Source organism: Solanum stenotomum, chromosome 4, assembly GCF_019186545.1.
Source record: "Solanum stenotomum isolate F172 chromosome 4, ASM1918654v1, whole genome shotgun sequence".
Lineage (NCBI taxonomy): Eukaryota > Viridiplantae > Streptophyta > Magnoliopsida > Solanales > Solanaceae > Solanum > Solanum stenotomum.
Genome location: NC_064285.1, coordinates 61,114,739 through 61,136,169, shown reverse-complemented (window position 1 = coordinate 61,136,169; position 21,431 = coordinate 61,114,739). Strand labels below are relative to the sequence as shown.

At 34.4% G+C, this 21,431-nt stretch overlaps 2 protein-coding genes across 4 annotated transcripts; one reads left to right on the top strand and one right to left on the bottom strand.

The window, feature by feature from the left end:
* The first annotated feature begins 1,294 nt into the window (after positions 1-1,294).
* LOC125863299 (G-type lectin S-receptor-like serine/threonine-protein kinase At4g27290) lies at positions 1,295-5,403 on the top strand. 2 transcript variants are annotated; one of them, XM_049543483.1, is made up of 8 exons: positions 1,295-1,547; positions 1,835-2,666; positions 3,272-3,415; positions 3,534-3,697; positions 3,972-4,182; positions 4,391-4,628; positions 4,743-4,893; positions 4,974-5,403. In XM_049543483.1, the coding sequence occupies exons 1-8, from the start codon at positions 1,488-1,490 to the stop codon at positions 5,277-5,279; spliced, it is 2,106 nt and encodes a 701-aa protein (XP_049399440.1). In that variant the 5' UTR covers positions 1,295-1,487; the 3' UTR covers positions 5,280-5,403. The 2 variants fall into 2 exon arrangements, with proteins under 2 accessions (XP_049399440.1, XP_049399441.1); XM_049543484.1 differs by having other exon boundaries at positions 3,278-3,415; positions 4,974-5,401.
* A 1,228-nt stretch (positions 5,404-6,631) lies between these two features.
* Positions 6,632-13,973, bottom strand: LOC125863303 (tRNA (guanine(37)-N1)-methyltransferase 1). Of its 2 annotated transcripts, XR_007446125.1 has the most exons (11): positions 13,154-13,973; positions 12,193-12,291; positions 10,811-10,930; positions 10,563-10,729; positions 10,386-10,456; positions 9,838-9,980; positions 9,471-9,582; positions 8,227-8,339; positions 7,989-8,122; positions 7,111-7,185; positions 6,632-7,011 (listed from the first exon to the last, which is right to left on the bottom strand). XR_007446125.1 is itself a non-coding variant. In XM_049543487.1 (9 exons), exons 1-9 carry the CDS (start codon positions 13,934-13,936, stop codon positions 7,994-7,996), a joined length of 1,737 nt encoding a protein of 578 aa, XP_049399444.1. In that variant the 5' UTR covers positions 13,937-13,973; the 3' UTR covers positions 7,853-7,993. The 2 variants fall into 2 exon arrangements, 1 of the variants encoding a protein (XP_049399444.1); XM_049543487.1 differs by lacking the exons at positions 6,632-7,011; positions 7,111-7,185 and having other exon boundaries at positions 7,853-8,122.
* Positions 13,974-21,431: the final 7,458 nt, after the last annotated feature.

Here is a 21,431-nt window from a genome sequence, read left to right as displayed (position 1 = left end):
TGACAAGCACAGCATATTCCACCTCATCAGAGAAGAAAGTCAGGCCTACTGAATTATAGTAAAGTAAATTGTGGTGGAGTCAAAAGCGAAATTTGATTCAAATCAATGGAATTAAGATAATTTTTTAATATCTCAACCAAATTAGACCACACCATAATACAAATTTAATCAGTTTTATTTTTTTGTGTTATTTTTTTTAATATATTGAGACACAACTTTTTGCTTGGATAAGAGCCCGTTTGGATTGGCTTAAAAAATGTTGTTTTTAAGTCAAAAATAAAAAATCAAACTGAAATGACTTTTAAGTCAAAAAATAAAAAGTAGGGAGAGATCTACTTTTGATTTCTGACTTATTTTAAGTCATTTTTTACCTTGCCAAACACTTCGTAACTTATTTTAAGTTATTTTTTATATTTGTCAAACACTTTCAAAAATCAAAAACTGACTTAAAAGTAGGTTTGACCAACTTTTAAGTCAATCCAAATGGCATTCACTTTTACTTCTCCTAAAATAGATGTTATTTTTACTTATTCATTTTAAAATTCAGGAGATAAATTATTATTTACTTTTAATTTATTTTATTATTAATTATAGTAATTTTTTAAAATATTGAAATTTTTCATATTAGAAAAATAATAATAACAATATCATTATATGTATTGCTCCTTAAAGGGTGTATCAATCAATAATAAACGAAGAAAGTGATACTTATTTTTTTTTCGCTTCAATTATCATATTATTTGTTATTTATTATTTTTCTGTTTCTTAATTGTTTTCAACATAATTTCTTCGCTGCTTTTTTTTTCACACGTTTGATTTATAATATTTCCTTTGGTCTAATTTATATGACTGACTTTCCTTTTCAATCAACCTAACACAAAGATATAAAGTAGGAATTTTACCGACTCCAAATTTATATGATGTAGTTTGACTTGACACAAAGATATAAAGTAGGAATTTCATCGACTTCAAATTTATATGATATAGTTTAATTTGACACAAAGTTTAAAAACAAAAATTGAAACTTATAGTATAAAATATGTCATAATGTTTGTTGGTTATAAATATTCCCTTCATGTTGATAAAATAATTTATAATCACACTAATACTAATATGAAAGACTTATTTTTTGTCATAAAATTTCAAAATTTTACTTTGTTAAATTTCATATCAAATTAAATTATGTCACATAAATTAAAACGAGTTAAGTATGAACTATGAACACACCAACCTGCCTAATCCTGAATGTCTGCGACTTCCCTGTTGATGATCCATTTTGGCCGTCTCCATTACCAAACTACTAGTTTTTGATTGTGTTGCAAAGAGCTCCAAAAATGGAAGAAATTCGCTAATAAATAAGCTGCATTTTATTTTTCCAACCATGAAGCTGCTAGAAACAACTATTCATTTCTTGTTCGTTTTCTACTTATTTTCCATTTTCGAAATTTCATTAGGTGATACCATAACAACAACTCAGTTTCTCAAAGATGGTGAACCCAGTATCACTTCATCCGGTGGAAGTTTTCAGATGGGGTTTTTCAGTCCAGGTAATTCCAAAAATCGTTATATAGGTATATGGTATAGCAACATATCTGTAACAACGGTTGTTTGGGTTGCCAATAGAGAAGTTCCTCTAGGAACTAATTCAGGTACCCTAAAAGTTATCAAACCAGGAATACTTGTTATAGTGAATGATAGTAACCAAATCATATGGTCTACCAATACCTCGAGATCTGTGCAAAACCCCGTTGCAAAGTTGCTTGATTCTGGAAATCTTGTTGTTATAGATGCTGGTCATGGTGATGGTGATGAAATTGGGGATTTTCTCTGGCAGAGTTTTGATTACCCAACTGATACCCTTTTGCCCGGGATGAAAATTGGGTGGAATTTTGTGACTGGGAAGGAACTGTATTTGTCGTCGTGGAAGAACGAGGAGGATCCAGCTCCGGGTGATTATACGTACCATTGTGATCCTTCTGGTTACTTGCAGAACATTTTGAAGAAAGGTTCAAAGGAGGTATACAGATCTGGGCCATGGAATGGCTTAAGGTTTAGTGGAGCAACAAGTTCAAGACAAAGTCCATTTTATACATTTGGTGTGATTTCAACTAAAACTGAGGTGTATTTTAGTTATCACCTTCTAGCTTCGGTTATTACAAGGTTTTGTTTGAATCCGAATGGTGCGGTACAACGATGGACTTGGGGCGATAGGAATAAAGGTTGGGCACTTTACCTTTCATTACCAACAGATAATTGTGATACTTATAAGTTGTGTGGAGGATATGGTAGTTGTAGTAGTTTGAATTCTCCGGTATGTGGATGTTTAGACAAGTTCGAGCCTAAACATGTTGAAGATTGGGGGAAGGCAGATTGGTCAAGTGGTTGTGTTAGGAGGATTGAACTGAATTGCATCAAGGGAGATGGTTTTTTGAAGTATTCAAAACTTAAATTACCAGACACACGGAATTCATGGTTTAATGTGACTATGAACCTTGAAGAATGCCGGAAAGTTTGCTTGAGAAATTGCTCTTGTATGGCATACTCAAATCTTGACATACGCAATGGAGGAACCGGTTGCTTACTGTGGTTTGGAGATCTGCTTGATATTCGACAGCTAGCCAACGAAGGACAAGATATCTACATTAGAATGGCTGCCTCTGAATTAGGTAAGTTTATTACTGAAAATATAAAATTAATAGTTTTGAGATTGATTTCGTAAAGACGGTAAAATTTATGAGTTGCAGGAGCCCAGGATAATAAAAAATCTGAATTTTCTTGTAGACACAGCCAATGACTACTATGAAATTCATAAATGAAGTAGTTAATGGTAGGAGTACAGTTATCCTTTTTGTAGTGATGAACCTTTTATGTGTTCCTAATAAAAGGAATTTGTCCATTTTTTGGGGTCTCAAAGGTGCGTGGAAACACATGAACTCTTTAATGGGAAAGGGATAAAACTCCACTTCCTTCTAAATGGGTAGTCAATCCTATGTTTCGATAGAAACAGTTGACAATTGAATCCGATTTCGACCATTATTTTCATATCAAACATGTTGTACTATAACGGAAAAATAAAACTCACAGATTTAACTGAACAAAATACTATGAAATTAGCACAGCAACGTCTCTGGATTAAGAAAAATGAGTTAAGAGTGGAGTTATGCTGAACCGGTGACCATGATGTCTAGACAAATAAAAGAGCTCTAATGTTGTCCTGTCTAACAAGCTGATGGAGAAAGTCGAACTGATTACCTATATTTGGGTTGAATAGTTGCAGCTAGTCCGGTGAAATCAAATGGACACAAAGGAAAATTACTCTCCTGGATTATCCCGTTATCGGCTGGAGTGATTTTGATAATCCTAAGCCTAGTGATCTGGATTAGAAGAAGGAAGATAGCTTCAAAGAAAAAGAAAGGTAACCTCGACAAGTCATTATGTTCGGAATATAATTAGTAGATGAACTCAAATTCAAAGGAAAATCTTTCTTGTCTAGTATTTGCCAAACTGAATTTGGGACATTGGTCTTTTGGCAGGATGCTGGGGGCGCAATGGCAATTACAAGATGGATTACCTCAACGGAAACCTCAGTGAAGAATATGAGTTACCACTGTTCGACTTATCTACAATAGCTAAATCTACGAACAACTTTTCAGGGATGAGCAAAATTGGAGAAGGTGGATATGGACCTGTTTACAAGGTAATCACTTATAGCATTTGCAGTTGTTTACATGAAATAAGCAATTCACAGCCCACATAATTGAGCATAGAGTGATTCGGGAAGACTGACAGTAAGGAATGATTTAACGACTTTATAGTTTTGGAAGAGTTTTATAAACATTAGCTAAACTTGATTGAATTTATAATAGTTGCTCAATTCTTCATAATTTGAGCTTCTACCTTTTGGTGGAAGTATAATTTGACTTTCATGTTCGGTGTTGAAAAAACTTAACGTGTAGATATATGATGTTTAGGGCGTGCTTGAACACGGACAGGAAATAGCTGTGAAGCGGCTGTCTAGGACTTCCACACAAGGACAAGATGAGTTCATGAATGAAGTGATGTATATTGTGAAACTTCAGCATAGAAATCTGGTGAAGATTCTCGGATGCTGCATCGAAGGAGAAGAAAAAATGTTGATCTACGAGTACATGCCAAATGGAAGTCTTGATTCATTTATATTTGGTAAGGATTTCTCAAAAAAGAGAAAAAAATTGTGCTTAATAGTTACATTTCAGTTGATAGATGCCCTGTAGGAGTACCCAAATAATCCTCTTGGCCCAAAGTTATGTTTTTTATTGTTACTTTTCCGATTTTGTTCAATGTTTAAATCCCACTCTCAGTTTTACCTGATTTGTGTGAATTAATGCTCCAACTATGAAACTTTTAACAGATGACACACGAAGCACGGTATTAGACTGGTCTAAGCGCTTTCACATAATCAATGGGATAGCTCGGGGACTTATGTATCTGCATCAAGATTCTCAGTTGAGGATCATTCACAGGGACCTGAAAGCTAACAACATTTTACTAGATAATGACATGAATCCAAAGATATCAGACTTTGGTATAGCTAGAAGTTGTGAAGACGACAAGTTTGGAGCTAAGACACACCGAGTAGTTGGAACATAGTAAGAATCTTAAGATGATATTTTACTGAATCATTCAAAACTGGAATAGAAGAAGAGCCTTGAGATTATCATAGTATGTTTAGTAACGCTAATTTCTGTTTATGTTTTATGCAGTGGCTACCTCTCACCGGAATATGCTGTACATGGTGTCTACTCGGTGAAGTCAGATGTATTTAGCTTTGGTGTCTTAGTTCTTGAAATTGTGAGTGGGAAAGGGAACAGAAAATTCTCTCATCCGGACCATAACCTTAACCTCCTCGGACATGTAAGGGTTGTGTTTTTCATTGTCTATCAGTAAATTATCTTGTAAACCTGGTCATGCTAACACGATACTAATATCTACAGGCATGGACACTCTATAAAGAAGGTAGATCAATGGAATTACTCGGGGATTTCCCCATTGATGTTTGTTCTACACCTGAAGTTATACGATCAATCCATGTTGGTCTGTTGTGTGTTCAACATCGTCCAGAAGATCGTCCAAGTATGTCTTCAGTGGTTATGATGTTAAACAATGAAGGTGTACTGCCACCTGCTAAACAGCCAGCTTTCTTCGTAGAAACAAATACACCAGATAATGAATTCTCTTCTAGTCAATATGCACATAGTACAGTGAATCAGATCACCATCACAACATTAGAAGCCAGATAGTAAATTCTTCATTGCAAATAGCAATCTACTATACCCTTCATTCTTTTCTTCTTTGTAGCAATGGTGCATCTTCTTGTAACATGGTGCAAAAACTGCTAACATGTGTTAATATATTGTCTATATATCCTGAGCAATTTGAACCTGGGCACCATGTAAGTTCTGAACATACCCTTACCATTGCACTACACGTCTTCATTGGTTCTAAGGGTGTACAAAATTCTATATATACCAATATAAATTAAAATTTGACCTATATATAAATTTATATCTTGGATTCATCTTTTCATAATAGTGTACCCATATGCCTCTGCACACGATCCTTCTCTGTCAGCCATAGACAGCTAATCATAGGGGGTTAAATAGAGAAAAGATGTAAAAATCACAAAACAACTTTCAGGATCGGTATATATTCTCTCTTGTATGTGTTATTTTGCTTTTGTTCATATATAGTTTAGTACTCCCTCCGTCCCATTTTATGTGGCACCATTTCCTTTTTGGTCAGTCCCAAAAAGAATGTCACATTTTCTTATATGGTAAGTATTTAAAGGTACAATTCCTCTTTTACCCTTGTTGGTCCTACTTAATCTTAAAAATAATACTTCAATACATTTATGAGGAAAGAGAAAAGTGAGTCTACTTTTTAAAGGGCAATTTGGTAAACATTTCAAAGTCTTCATTTATTTCTTAAACTCCGTGCCCGGTCAAATGTTGCCACATAAAATGGGACGGAGGGAGTATTAATTTATATGTGTGTTTATCTATTAATTAAGAAGATGGAAGAATGTGTAGATCCAACACTAAAAGGATCATTTTGTAAGATATATAGACATGTTATTCAAAGTCAATTTGATTGGTCATATATTAATATTTTTCACCATACGGCAATCCAAACGAACTACTTCTTAATATATTTATTTATTTAGTCCTATTAACGAACTACTTCTTAATATACTTCGATGAACTAAACTACATATAAGTTTAGTTGCATAGATGATTTCATTTTATTATTCTCCCAATTCCATTTTTTTAAATTATTATTTTAATGGTTCCAGAATGATTTGATTATTTTCTTTTGTTGATATTACGGGAAAAATAAAGAAACAATTATCCTCTTTGGATCGCATACCCAAAAAAAAAGAATAAAATTCAACTTTAATTTTTTGATTATTGAACTTGTTAATGCAAGATTTGTTTTTTTTTTTAATTTTTATATTCATTGGTAAACATGGATGAAGCTCCAAATGGTGATATGAATAATGGTAATCAAGGTCTTACCAGCACTCTCATGTTTAAGAAGAAATAGACTTGTTGTGTTTGTAATGGTACCAGAAAATAAAAAGAAATTCAGCCATGAATATAAGATCCACAACTGGATACCATTGCTGTGATTTCTTTCAAAGTCTAGATAGCCGATAGGGTGCTGTTCAAAATGAAAAGTGAGATGACTACTATAATGGTCCACAGTAAAGCTACAATTTCCACACACTACAGTTGTATGTATATATATACATTCTCTAAAAGACATGGTGCATCATAACTGCAAAAGACGTTCAAATCCGTATATTTAGGCAACCAAAATTAGATAGTAGAGTACTACAATCGATCTTCACCTTTATACCCACTTCCAAACTAGTCCACATCTGCGTTGTTCAAAGTTTATCTGAAGGACACAGCTCACTCTCAGCAAATTCTGCTTTCCTATTTGTGCTGCAATGCTCCTACACTTGAACGTCTATATAATAGAGATAAAGATAAGGAACTCGAGAATACACAAGCTCCATCATTTATAAGGGAAACACTAATACAGGAAACAAAATAAAATGATGCATACCAACGGACTTCCCTCCCTCCCTCCTTCACCTACACCTTGCTTTATTTCTCTTCCCATGTTGCTTACATGAATGTCCTACAAGGCACAAAATAGCAAGTGTGCATATTAGGCAATGTCCCAGCTTGATACTAGGGCAAGAACTTTCGCCCCCCATTAGTTGCATGACAGAATTTACAGTCTATCTAACATCACTTCATGTATACTACAACACCCTGCCATGTCTCCGCCCCATACATCCCAAAACATTTTCTCTAAATTATCTTTCAAGTACTTGACTAGAACTTATTACTTTGTACAAAGGTGAGTAGGAATTATTATGTCCGATCTCAAATAGTTTGAGTTTAATGCATAATTGATTGATGGACCAATTTTGCTTTCACAACTGTATAGTTTTTTTATGTAATGTTCATCACTTTTCAACTTCCAAAATTATTTTCTTTTATGAAGTTTTCAATTTTGTTTATGTTTGAAAATATAACAAAATTTTCATGGGGCTAACATCTTTCTTTGTATTGCTGCCGTTTGTAATTCTGGTCGACATAAACTTCAACCAATCATTCTCATAACAGTTTATTTTATAGTCGAGCATCCTCAAGAAGCAATAGTACACAGAAAACAAAATAAGAAAAGTACCAAAACAAAAAAAAAATCTTGCAGATAAGGCTTGTGAACTGCTTATACACAGCCTCTACGCCTCGAGTAAAGAACTAGAAATCTAAAAACAGAATACAGAACAAGATACTCTACTTAGCAACTTTCTCATTCTAATTTTTCTCCTATATATGCTTTCGATAAAACTCATTTACATCCGAAAATGGGATAGACAGTAACATGTAGTTGTTGACAAAGTCTTCAATTACTCAAACATAATTACTTACCGAGTTTATTTAGCAAATGCCACTGTCTCAGGTAGAACAAATGATGCACACAACATCCATTTTCCTGGTGCAACAAGGCGAACCTTGTGCATCTGTACCTCAAAAGCCACCTCAGACAGTGCAATCCTGATTTTCTGTTCAAGTTCAAAGAAAAAAAATTCAGCATTCCCCTCAGTAATACCTGGAGCAAAAAAGTTGAGTCAAATGAAAAGAACTAGCGCACAAACTAACAGCTGACCTCATGAAAATCGAATTCAGGATCCTGAGCTTTCGAAAAACCATATACATGAATCCTTGGCAAGGTAAATTGCTTATCCGCGTGCTTATTTCTGAAAATTCCTCTAAAAGAATCTGCAAACATGAGAAAAGCAGTTATGTATGGCTACACATCTAGATAAATGAATGGAAGGTCTGCCTTTATTTTTGTTTTGGTCACCTCAGCTCCTACATTAAACTGAAAAAAGGAATGTAATGCAGCACATTGCCTTCTGAGAAAAATTTTGAAGTGCTGTCATGCCACACCATACATTTCAAATATGGGAGTAAGAGAACTAATCAAGGCAATAATTTTAGTGATGGAAAATGCTTTTGACATTGATACTCAATAGAAATACTTGAAATGAATTATCCATCAGATAATCCATATAAACATCATGCCCCTGCAAAGGTCATAGTAGATCTGCTTCAACACTAAAAACAGGGTGTCTTACCCATCAAACCAATGCCTAACAACCATGCTAGTAGAATGAACCATAATTGTATCAATAAACTAAAGAAAACCCTACCCTCCCTCATGCTCTGCATAACCTTTTTTGGTGCCCCTAGAGAAGCTTGTTCATCAATAATTTTCAAAACTCAAGCTTCTCATTCTTCGTTATTATGCAAGAATTACTGTCAATCCTTGGAACACTATGCTCCAACTACACTGTCACATGCAAGTTGGCATTAACAAAAGTAACAAAATCTTCTTAATGAAAAGCTTTCTGGGGCCATAGTTCAACCAAGAGAAACAAACAATCACGGCCAACAGTGCTCCTTAACCTCTAACCCCATAGTAATGAGAGATGTCAAAAATCAGCTTTCGACAAGCAGGATACTTCCTCAAAAAAGAAGAGAAACTGAGACATTTTATAATAGCGATATGGAGATATTTTATATGCTACAAGACAACTTAAATGAGAATAAAAGAAAAGAATGTTGAATTAGAATCACTCATGAAGGTCAAGAACTGAGTCAGCAGGAATCAATAGGAAGTGCAGTTGAAATATCAAGAAGTCGTCTTCTCAATTTAGCAACTTCGGAATTAGACCCTGGAGAGAGAATTAGAAAAACTTGAAGCCGACTGCAGAGGGCTTTTTTCTCAACTAAATCACACCACATCGATGGAGCTCACAACTGAAAATTTGTCAAGTTAACTAACACCAATAACATCCGATAGCATATCAAAACTTTAAGCTTGAAATTTATCAAAAATTTGTGTACCAAGAAATTCTGCAGCATCATTTGGCAAATTCATTACTACTTGAGTAATTGGCCTAGCTTTTTCACTTGCAAAAATGCTGTCAATGAACCTCCTCCCATCCATGTTAAAAATCTACAAAATAAACAAGATCACTATTTTGTGACACCATATATCACTGGATACATGAATTCAAGAAACCAAAAGTTAAATATAAACCATTAATACACCGGCAAGATCAAGGGTGTAAAATAAGTGAACTGATTTCGGTGAGGTCCTACCTAAAGATCACTATTTTTTACTATAAATATGTTATATGTAGATCTTATGCATTATTCAAAACTTAGTGACATACCAGAAAATATTACTTGCATGTAGATGAATTTATACCTCAATCTTCCTCTCAAGTTTGTTATGGACACAGTTTCTCTCCAGATATTCAACAGCATTAGGGTTCAAATCATTAGCATATACATATTTGACCTTCTTCGCAGCAGATATTGCAATGGGACCCACCCCAGCAAAAACATCACCTATAGAGATATAAACAACTGTGAGAAACAGAGAGAACAAAAGGATATAATGCAAGTTAGAAGAGGAACCACACAAAGATTAATTCAGATAATAAGCAAATGACAAAGCAGTTTGGAGCAGACCAATTCATTCATATTAATTTTGGGTACTCTTGAAGTAGTGTCAGTTTCTTTTAATTGTTTACTGTCACATGCATATTGCTAAATTTAAGAAAAAACTCAAGTAGGATAATTCTTTTAAGACTATTAAAATGGAAACTGCTGACCCCATGATAGGCTAAATAGTGTGAGAGTGTAGTGGAAAAACCAAGAGAAAAACTCGAAAAAAGAAATCAAAGTGGAATCGTAGAGTTACCAAGTCAGGAACTCATGTATGCATGTAACATAGTATTCAAGAAAACTTACAAACCACATCATTGTTGGTGAAGCAACTAAGAAGCCTTTGTCTTTCGGTTGCCAGCCTAGAATTCCAATATCTACCAGAAAATGACAATTTATAGAAGAAAAAAAAAACAAGGGATATCAGATTCTGCTAATAGGATGTTTTCATCTTTACTTGTATTCTTATTAGCTTACACTCACACTGCTGCTAAATCAACATCAAAATAGAGTCCATTCTCGACTACAGTAGTAACAAGAGAATGATTTCCTGCCAGAACTTCGAGCTGCATTGTTCTGTAGTCATTGTGGATGACATCAGTTTTATTGACAACTGTTTGTATCTTCGGCTTGTTCTTGTCCAGAACTACCTGGTAAAAAACATTCCCAAGAAATAAACTGAAATTTCATAGAACCATAAAAAATGTGGTAGATGTGTAGAAACCAGGTACCTTTGCAATAAGTTTCTTGTATGGGAAATGCTCATCTCTCAAGTTTAGATGGGCAATATGCCCAACTGTCTCAAAAGCTGAAGGAACAATCATTCCTTGTGGAAGCAAGACTTCTAAGACCTGCAAGATGCAAACCCCTCATTTTTGCAAGATACACCAGCTACTTGTCCATATTCATGGCAGTTCCAATTATATTCTTTCCACACAGCACAGCTCACAACGGATGAATGCAAAAGTAAATAGGAATAAAGCAAAGACTTCGCTTTCTATATCCCATCCAACTATACATGACAGCTCTACTTATGATATATTCAAGTACGGTAATTGACAAAGCACGTGTTGATTTACCCATGAACCTTCCATACTCGACAAGAAATAGGAAATGCTTAAACGGCTAAAAGGAATATCCATCCTAGAAAGGCATTACAAATAGCAAAACTGAGACACATGGTCAACAATATTTAAGGGACATACCTCATTCAGGAAGGATATATGGTGTGGGCAATGGCCTCTGATGATACAGACTTTTCCTGTGCTAAACAACTTATGCCAAGCTCAGGATGCTAGTGTGGCTGAACTATGGGACAGGACAAGGGTGGAACCTTTATCTTAGAAGGATCCTAAATGACTGGGAGATGACCTTTATAGCAGTTTTTCTGAATATAGTCCCTCAAAATTTCAATCTTACAGAAGAAAATAACAGTTTGGTGTGGAAGGTGGACAACAGAGGTATTTTTACTGTCAGCTCAGCTTACAAAGACTTGGCAAGAACAAATACTCAGGAGATAGGATGGCCAAGGAGAATAATCTGGAAGACCAAAGTGCCTTGTAAGGTAAACTACTTTACATGGCTACTGGCAAAGGAAGCCATCCTCACTCATGAAAACCATAACAAGAGGAAAATCAACCTATGCTCTAGATGCTATCAATGTGAAGAACAGATAGAGACAGTCAACCATCTCTTTCTGCATTGAAAATGGACAGACCAGCTGTGGCAGATGTTCAACCACAAGAGGAAGATGAGGTGGGAGAAACCTGAGAGAATCAAAGAGGTGCTAAGAAGCTGGATCGGTGATGGCAATGCAGGGAAGAAGGAGGAGAGATGAAAGATGGTTCCTACATGTATGTGGTGGACCATATGGAAAGAGAGAAATCAGAGCAACATACAGAAGATCAAGACAGACTGCTTAGGCCTTTACTATTTTTGGTGTAAACAAGTAGTTATAGACAGCGCCGTGTTTTTAATGCAATTGATTGGCTGTAAGTAGATATATCAGGATTATGTAAAGAGACAACTTTTGTGATGGGGGACTACACTTCGTTGTAGTATACCTATGGATATATAGAAGTAAAATTTACCATTCTCAAAAAAAGGGACATACCTCATTCATTTGCCAATAATTGTATAATAATGTCAACTTGCATCTCACAATTTCAAAACTTAATCTTGTACTCTCCTCATTGTGTTCTTTGAGGACTGCCTGCAAACATAGTCCAAATTCGTAACAAAGGGGCCATTAAGCCTTCAAAAATCAGCAAGAAAATGAATCTAAGCATTTAATTTCTACTTTGAATGAGTACAAGCATTCCATAACCATCCATCTCCCTTGGCCATTATCAAATTACTTGTTTAACTGATATAAATACATGTGGTGCACCTTAGAGTTTGAAATTAAGATCAAGATGAATTACCCTAAAAACAAGTGCTCTTCAAGATTTGTTTAGACATATAATTCATCTAGTAGACTTGTTGGTAAAACATGCATGATACTCATACCCTCCAACTATCTAATTTATTCGCTACTACAGCGGGAAAGTGAATCAATGATGACAAAAGGGCAAAAGTATATTGATTTACAACACTGTCTTGATATGTATTATATCAACAGTACACCAATTGATGAATGTCTAACTATATTTAAGGTCCCAATCCTTCCATTCTTGTTTCTGAGACAATAGCTCTCTTGACAAATTTCATAACATACTTCATAATTTGCAACCATGAAAGAAACAGGTGCTTGTCAATAAACCACAACCAAACAAGATTTTTTTTTGTAATTTGCCTGCCACTCTTATCCTTTCTCTACCTAAAGACCAGACTTGCTTAACTAGCTAGAATTTGAACTCATGACATGCATCTATCACACATACCCTGCTGCACTACCTTTGTAGTGGAACCAAAAGCTCAGGGGGCTCAGCACATGGATAGGGAATAATTGCAGGTAGAACGAAAAGCAAAAGAACTCCATATTTCAATTCCAAGTATTAACAAGACATTACTCATGAAACTCAAAGCATATGCACAACTCATAAAATAGCATTGTGCTAAAACAAAACAGAAACCTTAATTGCCTCGGGCATTTCCTCTATCCCCTTCCTCGCGTACCTCTCATCCAATAGCAATAACCTCGTCGATCCACTCCATTTTCTTCTTCTAAAATCATCACCCAATAACCCACTGAAATCCTCATCTCCACTCCCCTCTTCTTCAACCACCTCCACCATTGACATATCACTTCTCCCATACCCTCTCCTCTCACTTCCATTTCCCTCTTTTTCCTCTCTCTTCCATTTCTTCTTCTTCGGCCGCGATATTTTAGCCAAATTCTCAAACTTCACATATCCTATCGAATTGAAAGTCTTCGCAAGCTTATCTCTATACAACACCGAACACATTTTCTCCCCATCACCTTCACCTTTCCCGTAAATTCTCCGTTCCAATACTGTTAGGGTTTCATCATCAGTACTAATATCATTTCCAATAAACTCCTTCAATTCGTCATCAATATCGTCACCGGCAACCCTAGCAATGTTACGAATGCGCGGCCAATTTAAAAGGTGTCCGCGTAATCTGCTCTCGAGTGAGAAACATTGTTCTGCAGGGACTCGTAAAGCAGTGATATCGAAGACTCTAGTGAAGTTTTCTTCATCGGAGTTTTGGTCTGAAGTTTTGTGGCCTTTGTAGAGGGAAGGTCCATAGGAAAGGTGTTGGGGTAAGGTTGCGGTAATCGCGGCGGCGGCGGAGGCGGAGAAGAGGGAAGAAGAGAGAGGTTTGGGGAAAAAGCGGCAAGCAAAAGGAGTGATTCTGTTGAGTATAATGGCGGTGGGCAATGGATAGAGCGCCATTATTTGAAGTTTAACCCTTTCTGTTGCAAATGTGTCTTCCAATTATATATATAGGACGCATTATTATACAATTTTTCGCATCATTCATTCTAAATTTTATAAATTGAAAGAATTATAACTATGATTACAACCGATAAGCATTGGATTAAACAATATGTTCTTGGGGTTGGATTCTGATCTCCAGATTGAGAGAGCAAATGAGAGTTATACAATTTCAAAATTCTAGAGAAATAAATAAGTAGTAGCAATATTCGTAATCCACAATATCAACAACGAAAACAACTAAGGCTCCAAAATTTGAAGAATATTTGAATGTGTAATCCAATAACTTCAACTACAGAGGATTCAAAAATTGTAGAAGCTAATGCTTCTTAATAATTGAGAGCAGAGACAGGGGAATTGCGAACTTACCCGAGGAAAAGATTAGCTTCTTTGAACCTTTTTGATTACTACTTGAGTAATTAGCCAGCCTAGCTTTTTCACTAGCAAAAATACTGTCAATGAACATTCCGTGAATTTGTACCTCAAAATCACTGTTCTTACTATATATTTATATGCATGTAGATCCTTTGCATTATTCAAAAGTTAGTATAGAAAATACAACTTGGATAAATTTGTACTCAATCCTCCTCTCAATTTTGTTATGGACACAGTTTCTTTGCAGATCGATATCCAACAGCATTAGCGTATACATATTCGCAGCAGATATTGCAATGGGACCAACCCCAGCAAAAACATCACCTTTAGAGATATCAGATATAAACAACTGTGAGAAACAGAGAGAACACCAGGATATAATGCAAGTAAGAATAGGAACCACAGAGAGATTAATTCAGATAATAATAAGCAAATGATCAGTTCAGGCATATTTTCACTATTCTTATTAGCTTAGACTCACACTGCTGCTAAATCAACATCAAAATAGAGTCCATTCTCGACTACGAGCCAAAACTTGGAGCTACATTCTTTAGTCATTGTGGATGACATCAATTGTTTGTCCAGAACTACCAGGTAAAAAACCATCCATTTTCTCCCCATCTCCTTCACCTTTCCTATAAATTCCCCCCATATCATTTCCAATAAACTCCTTCAATTCGTCTATCAATATTGTATCGTCAGCCGAATGTTATGAATCATTTCCTATAAATTCTCTTGCTTAATGCGCCTCTAGTGGCACTTTACGAGATTTCATACTTTTTAATGGAAGAATTCCGGAACCAGTGGCAACACTTTATGCATATCAACTCTTGACGGGTATCCGTCACATTCATAAATCATAACAAACGGGATATAAAATTGAGCAACATTTTAAATATCTGAATAACAATTTAGTAAAAATTGCTGATTTTGGATCAACCAAAGAAGAAACTGAAGAAACCTTACCCTATTCAAGAACTAGGTTCTTGTTTGTTTTACCCAGATAAAGACGTAACACACTAACATACTGATTTTATCGTGGAAACCTTCCTCCCTCAAGGAAGGAAAAAACCATATTACGATTTTATTAACTTCAAGAACACTTCAAGATTACTACTCAACAATCAAAAGGAACCGACTCTAATAACTTTACTCTTCAACAATTTAACTATAATCGAAGACTCTATTCTTCAAGAAGTAAAAACCGCTTCTTGTTACTATTCTCTCAAACTCTACTCTCAAAGAATACCCGCTTCTTGTTACAATTCTCTCAAACTCTCATAACACAACTCCTAAACACTGATTTAAGATGAACCAATGCAACACTAAACTTCAAAAGGAAATCCTAACTCTAGTACTTCTTTCTTTCACTTTCTTGATCTCCTCAATGACTTGGCCTACACTGGAATAAATCTCTCGAATTTGATATTGCAAAGACAACTCTTTCTTTCTTTGGATTTGTCCTTCTATATAGTTGATTGGGCCTTAATCGACTTCTACAAGGAAAGGAATTAGTTTTCCTAGAAAACTATTCCTTTTCCTTATAGAACTTGTTTGCCTCCTTCCTTTTCCGCCGTCTGTTTTTATTCTATTTCTTATTTAACTTGGATTGCTGTTTTGGACAAGATTTTCCAAAGGTAGTTAAGGGTTGAGGAGTAATTAGCTAAAACCCTGGCCTCCACTCTTTCCTTTCCCTCTCTCTATGGTGACTTGAATAGCAGCCATGGCTGCTTCGCCCTCTCCCCAGCCTCTGGCTGTGGGAGAGACAAACGTCAACCTTAATACAAAAGCACCCTATGCAGCGATCCTAAAACCACAACAAACGACCCAAAACCTGTTAAAAACCGTACTAAAGCCAATTGAGTTTATTCATGGAGAACCCACTGTGAGATTTACGATGGAAGAAAGAGAGCGGTTTGCTAGGGAAGAAGGTTTACATCAAGCCGTGATTATCAAATTTGCTTATGGAAAATCGGTGTTATCTGAGTTGCGAAAGCTTTTGCCAAAACAATTTGATGTTAAAGGAAATTGTAATATCGGACAACTTGATTTTTGTCACCTTTTGATTAGGTTTGATTTATATGAGGACTTTGTACATGTTATATCAAATTCTTATGGATATTTTAAGTTTGATGGTGAAGAGTATTTCTTCAGAATTTTTCTGTGGACGCCATCATTCAACCCTAAAAAGGAAACACCTAAAGCCTGGGTATGGATTTCATTGCCAGAGTTACCTACAGATCTCTTTGCGAGGAGGTCCTTATTATCGATTGTGACAACGGCAACACAAGATCGAACCAAGCCAAGTATTGCTAGGGTTAAGATAATCCTAGACTTATTAGATAAGCATCCAAATCGTGTAATACTACAGTTTATGGGGAAAGAATCAGGTAAGATTATTGAACATTATCAGAAAATTGTCTATGATAATCTTTCACTGTATTGCACTCATTGTAAACATCAAGGACATGAAGAAAATAAATATCGCTTGTTGGTGAGGAAAACAGTGTCTCAAGGTGATCAATTAGGTGATGAAGTTGGGCGAGATTTTGCACTTATGCAGCCTGATTCCGAGGCTAACAATACGGAACAATTAAAGGGAGATTCACGTGATTTTTTGAATGATAAGAGAGTTGGGCAAAAAGATATTGAAAAACCTGTAGATAATCAAACTATTGGGCAGCAATTAGCTGAGAAAATTAATTCGAACAAGGATAATTCTTTGGCTATTTCTGCAGGGGTAACAGGTGGAAATCAAATAGCCAAACGTACTGAAATTAGAACTTCAGAACTAAATGTCTGTGTTGTCGCTCTGTTGTAGCGACAACAGAGAATCAAATTCTTGTTCCCAGTAGAGAGATAGTGCAACACCAAATGGATGTTTCGGGTGGCTGCAATAAACAACAAGGTGTGGTTATTGGTGATATAGTTGATCATGTTAGAGTTAAAGAGCACAATAGTGAAACAATTCCAAAAGCTTTGGTCACAATATCGCAAGGCGATTCTGGGCAGCAACTAAATGGCAATGGTGTTGGAAATCAAAGCGCTACTGATGCAAGGCTTAATATTGAAATTACCGCAGCTTCAAAACCTATTGACTTGCAAGCTGAAAATTCCAATAGAGAAGAGAATGCATCTGGAAATCGGACTGTGATTGCACACAAAAATTCAGTTGGTAGTCGTATTGGTTCCTCGACAAGTCGAAGTAATTCTTCAAGTTAGGAAAAAGGTGTGACTGAGTGCGTTGATCCTAGTTTAACTTTACCAACTCAAAATGTGTTTGAACCATTGTTGGCAACTAGAAAAATTCAACTAGAGCATTGTATGGAGAAAGGTATGTCATCTCTCTCTCATTCTAAATCGACAAATGATTTGATTATCTCTAAGGAAAAACAAGGAGAGATAAGTGTTTCTAGGTGGGCTGATTTGGTTGATGAAGAAGAACAAGTTTCACCTTCTCCTTTGCATAGAAAATTAAGCCAAGAGGCTCCAATATTTGCTCCTAAAAGTATGATCACAAAGAAGAATGAGTCAGGAGCCTTAGCATTAGGAATTAGCCAATGTATTGATTTGGGAGAGAAATTCTTTGAAGAGGATGAAGAAGATAATATGTTAGATATATATTTTGATAAAGTGGCTGGGGATGGGGATCTTTCACCTAGGCAACAAAGAAGTGGAAGCAACAAAAGCAAAAAAAAGACACATGGAAGACAGCATAGTTGGGATGGTAAGGTGACTGAGGAATTTGTTCCAAGGCACCTACCTATGCGTTTGGCAAAGCATAATCATATGACAGTTTCAACAACTTCGGCAAGATCCAATAAGTCCAAGAAGAATTGATGAACTATCAAGTGTTATTGGACGGATATGAAGAAGAAGACATGAGGAAAATACTCCAGGTTACTAAACTATCTTTTTTAGTTCATACATATATAAAAAGAAGTTTGAGGTTGATAACCCAACCTTATTCTTGACGTATATAGTTTTGCATTATTTAAGTATCTTTATTTGTCATATCATCATAGAGTGTATAATAAACTCTGTGATGATCATAAAATACTTAGTTTTCTCTAGCTCTTATTTTCTTCATGCTTGTTAATTAGTAGAGTTTGTTACCTCATTAGGATTGGTAAGGTAAGGCCTAGCCCCCCTTGCTTGTATTTATTCACGTTGAGGATTTTATCTTATTATTAATAAAAGGCCGCTAGACGCCCTATCTAGTGGTATAAATTTGTTGGAAAAAAAAGACAAGATTTTCCTATTTTATATCTGATTGAGTGAACTCTTTTCGCCTCTTTATTTTAAGTCTGGCATGTGTTGTGTGAACAGAGTTTTGCCAAATCATCAGAAACAAGTCGTAAGCATCAAGTTTTTGATCTAAAAGAACATGGCCAACACTCTTGAGTTGAGTTATCATGTTTTACATCACCCTGACGTTATTTGACATTTTGATCATGACGTTTTTTGTAAGTGTCAAATTTAATAGTTAACTGTCGAGGGAGAGTCAGATGTACCCCATATGTTTCTCACAAATGTGCCCACATACCATGAGCGGTAGGGAATTTCTCACATTCATGTATGAGGTCATCAATCATAGAACTAACTATTATTTCACGTGCAGTGGAATTAGCCTTTCTCCAAGCTTTATAAGCTTCAAGATCCCTTATCATGTGTTGTGCAATGTTACCGTCTTCTAGTTGATTCAAAACATGATTTATACCTTCGAGAGCATTTTGCTCTTTCAGTACATACCATATTTTATGACTCCAGATGTCGTAATTGTCACTGTTCAGTTTTTCACCTTTGCTGAAGTCAGCAATAATACTTTTTGATGTCATGTCTGTTTTGAGATATAATAAGGCAAGAATTTTTAATCAATTATGCATGTGACATATACACATTTAAGCAAATCAATTCTCCTAAAGGTTTCATATTTAATGTAAAATCGAAAAGATACGTAAGCATTCAATCATCATCTACGAACTAAATATTCAACCAAAATTCATTTCTTAATGTGTATACTAATATATTGAAGACTTTAATAACAAAGATTTTTAAGTCTAATAACATATATTGAGAAAAAAACAAACTACACAATTTATATATTGGAAAGCAAATAAACAATAACAAGTTACAAGTCATTTAAAGACTAAAATCCTCCCACGAGTCTTGAAGATAACAAATATACACCCTAAAAGGTTGACTAGATCGAATCTCATGATAAACATCTGTCAATCTACTACTCCAAGGTTCACGAAAAACATCTGTTATATAAGCTAAGGCTTTCCAATCTAAAATGTCCTCATAATCAGCCAATCCATTCCATTTTAATTCAAAAAGGTGAATAAAATCACACGCTGAAATATTAGGAGACATTTTCAAAGACTTAAATTTTTTAAAAATCTTTTACTCTTTTCCTTCAAATAGCACTTTGATTCCTTAATAAATTTTGTGTCGCCCTTGAAACACCAATCCGTATAATTTCTCGCCCTTGGAAACATGTTCTATGGCGACGTGCTCCCTTTGCTCGACTTCGAGAACTTCCCCTTGGAGTAATTCGAGTTTGTTCCTATTCAGTCATGATTGTAATAGGAACAAGGAAACAATAAGAACGATTATACCACTCCGTGTGACAACATATGTCACTATTATTTGTAGAAGATAAAAAATTGTTTAAGTAACTTAAAAACTAAACGAATTTATCAAGACCAAATAAATATTTTATCTCAACCATAATGTATATACTCAAATATGAACATACGATTGTGAAAAATAAATAAATAACTAAATATAAAGTCAACAATCCAAAAGGTTTTGACTAGATTCAAAAAAATAATAAATTTAATTATATAAATTTTACATGTCTTGAATAAGAAAACTTTTTAATTCCAATGCATTGTACAAGTACAATATTTACTCCCTTAAGTAAATAAGAATGAATATCACATTAGATGACAAAAAATATATTTAAATGACTATAAACATCTACTAAAAAGAAGACAAATTATATTTTTTCCATAAAAGTTTAAGGTTCCTATAGTACTATAATAAATATTACTTGTCGTCATATTCTAAAAGGACATGTATTTCAAGTTTTTTACCACTCCCTTGACTTTTTCCCATAAAAAAGGTACAAGAATCCAACTTTATAAAATAAATAAATTAAAAAGTACAAGGTCCTTTATTATACATGGCACTTCTATTCACTTCACAACTCTATTCCTATTCAATTTTTCATCTTATTTTTAGATGAAAAAACAAAATTCAAAAGAATGGAAAAAAACGCCACTTCTAGAAGAACTAGATACAGGATCCCGTGCCAGCATGGAGCCCAATATATATATATATATATATATATATATATATTTTAATTTATGTCATATTATGAAATTTCAGAAGTTATTGAAATTTTTATATGATTTTAAAAATATTTTAAATTTTTAGCTATTGTGATTTGTAGTACTTTTTTTTTAACATAATTTTGAAAAAAATATTTATTACTCTGTTTGTTCTAATTTATGTGGCACACACAGAATTTTAAATATTAAGCATTTTTTATGTCTCTTTAATATATTAAGTTGTTAATTATTGTATTTTATTGAACATTTTGAACCTAATTTTTTAATAATATATGTTATTTGCCATGTCCCAATTTATGTGACATTAATTGATAGATTTGTTGGAGTCGAGAGATTTATTTTGTTAATTATTGTAATTTATAGTTTTTTTTTCCGTCAATTTCAAACAGTATATGTTGTTAATTGATAGAATACTTTTAATGTAATTTTTAAAAAAAAATATGTGTGACTCTCCATGTCCCAATTTATGTGGCACATGTAAAGTTTTGACAATTAACCAAAATTTTAATACATTTAAAAAATATATTTTTAAGTCGTTAAATTTTAAGTAATAAGTAATTTAAATTGTTGTATTATTTATTACAATTTATAATACTTTTAAAGTAGTTAAAATATTGTACAATTTATTATGATTTATAACACTTTTTTTTAAAATTTATGTCATATTATGGAATTTGAGAAGTTATTGAAATTTTTATATGATTTTTAAAATATTTTAA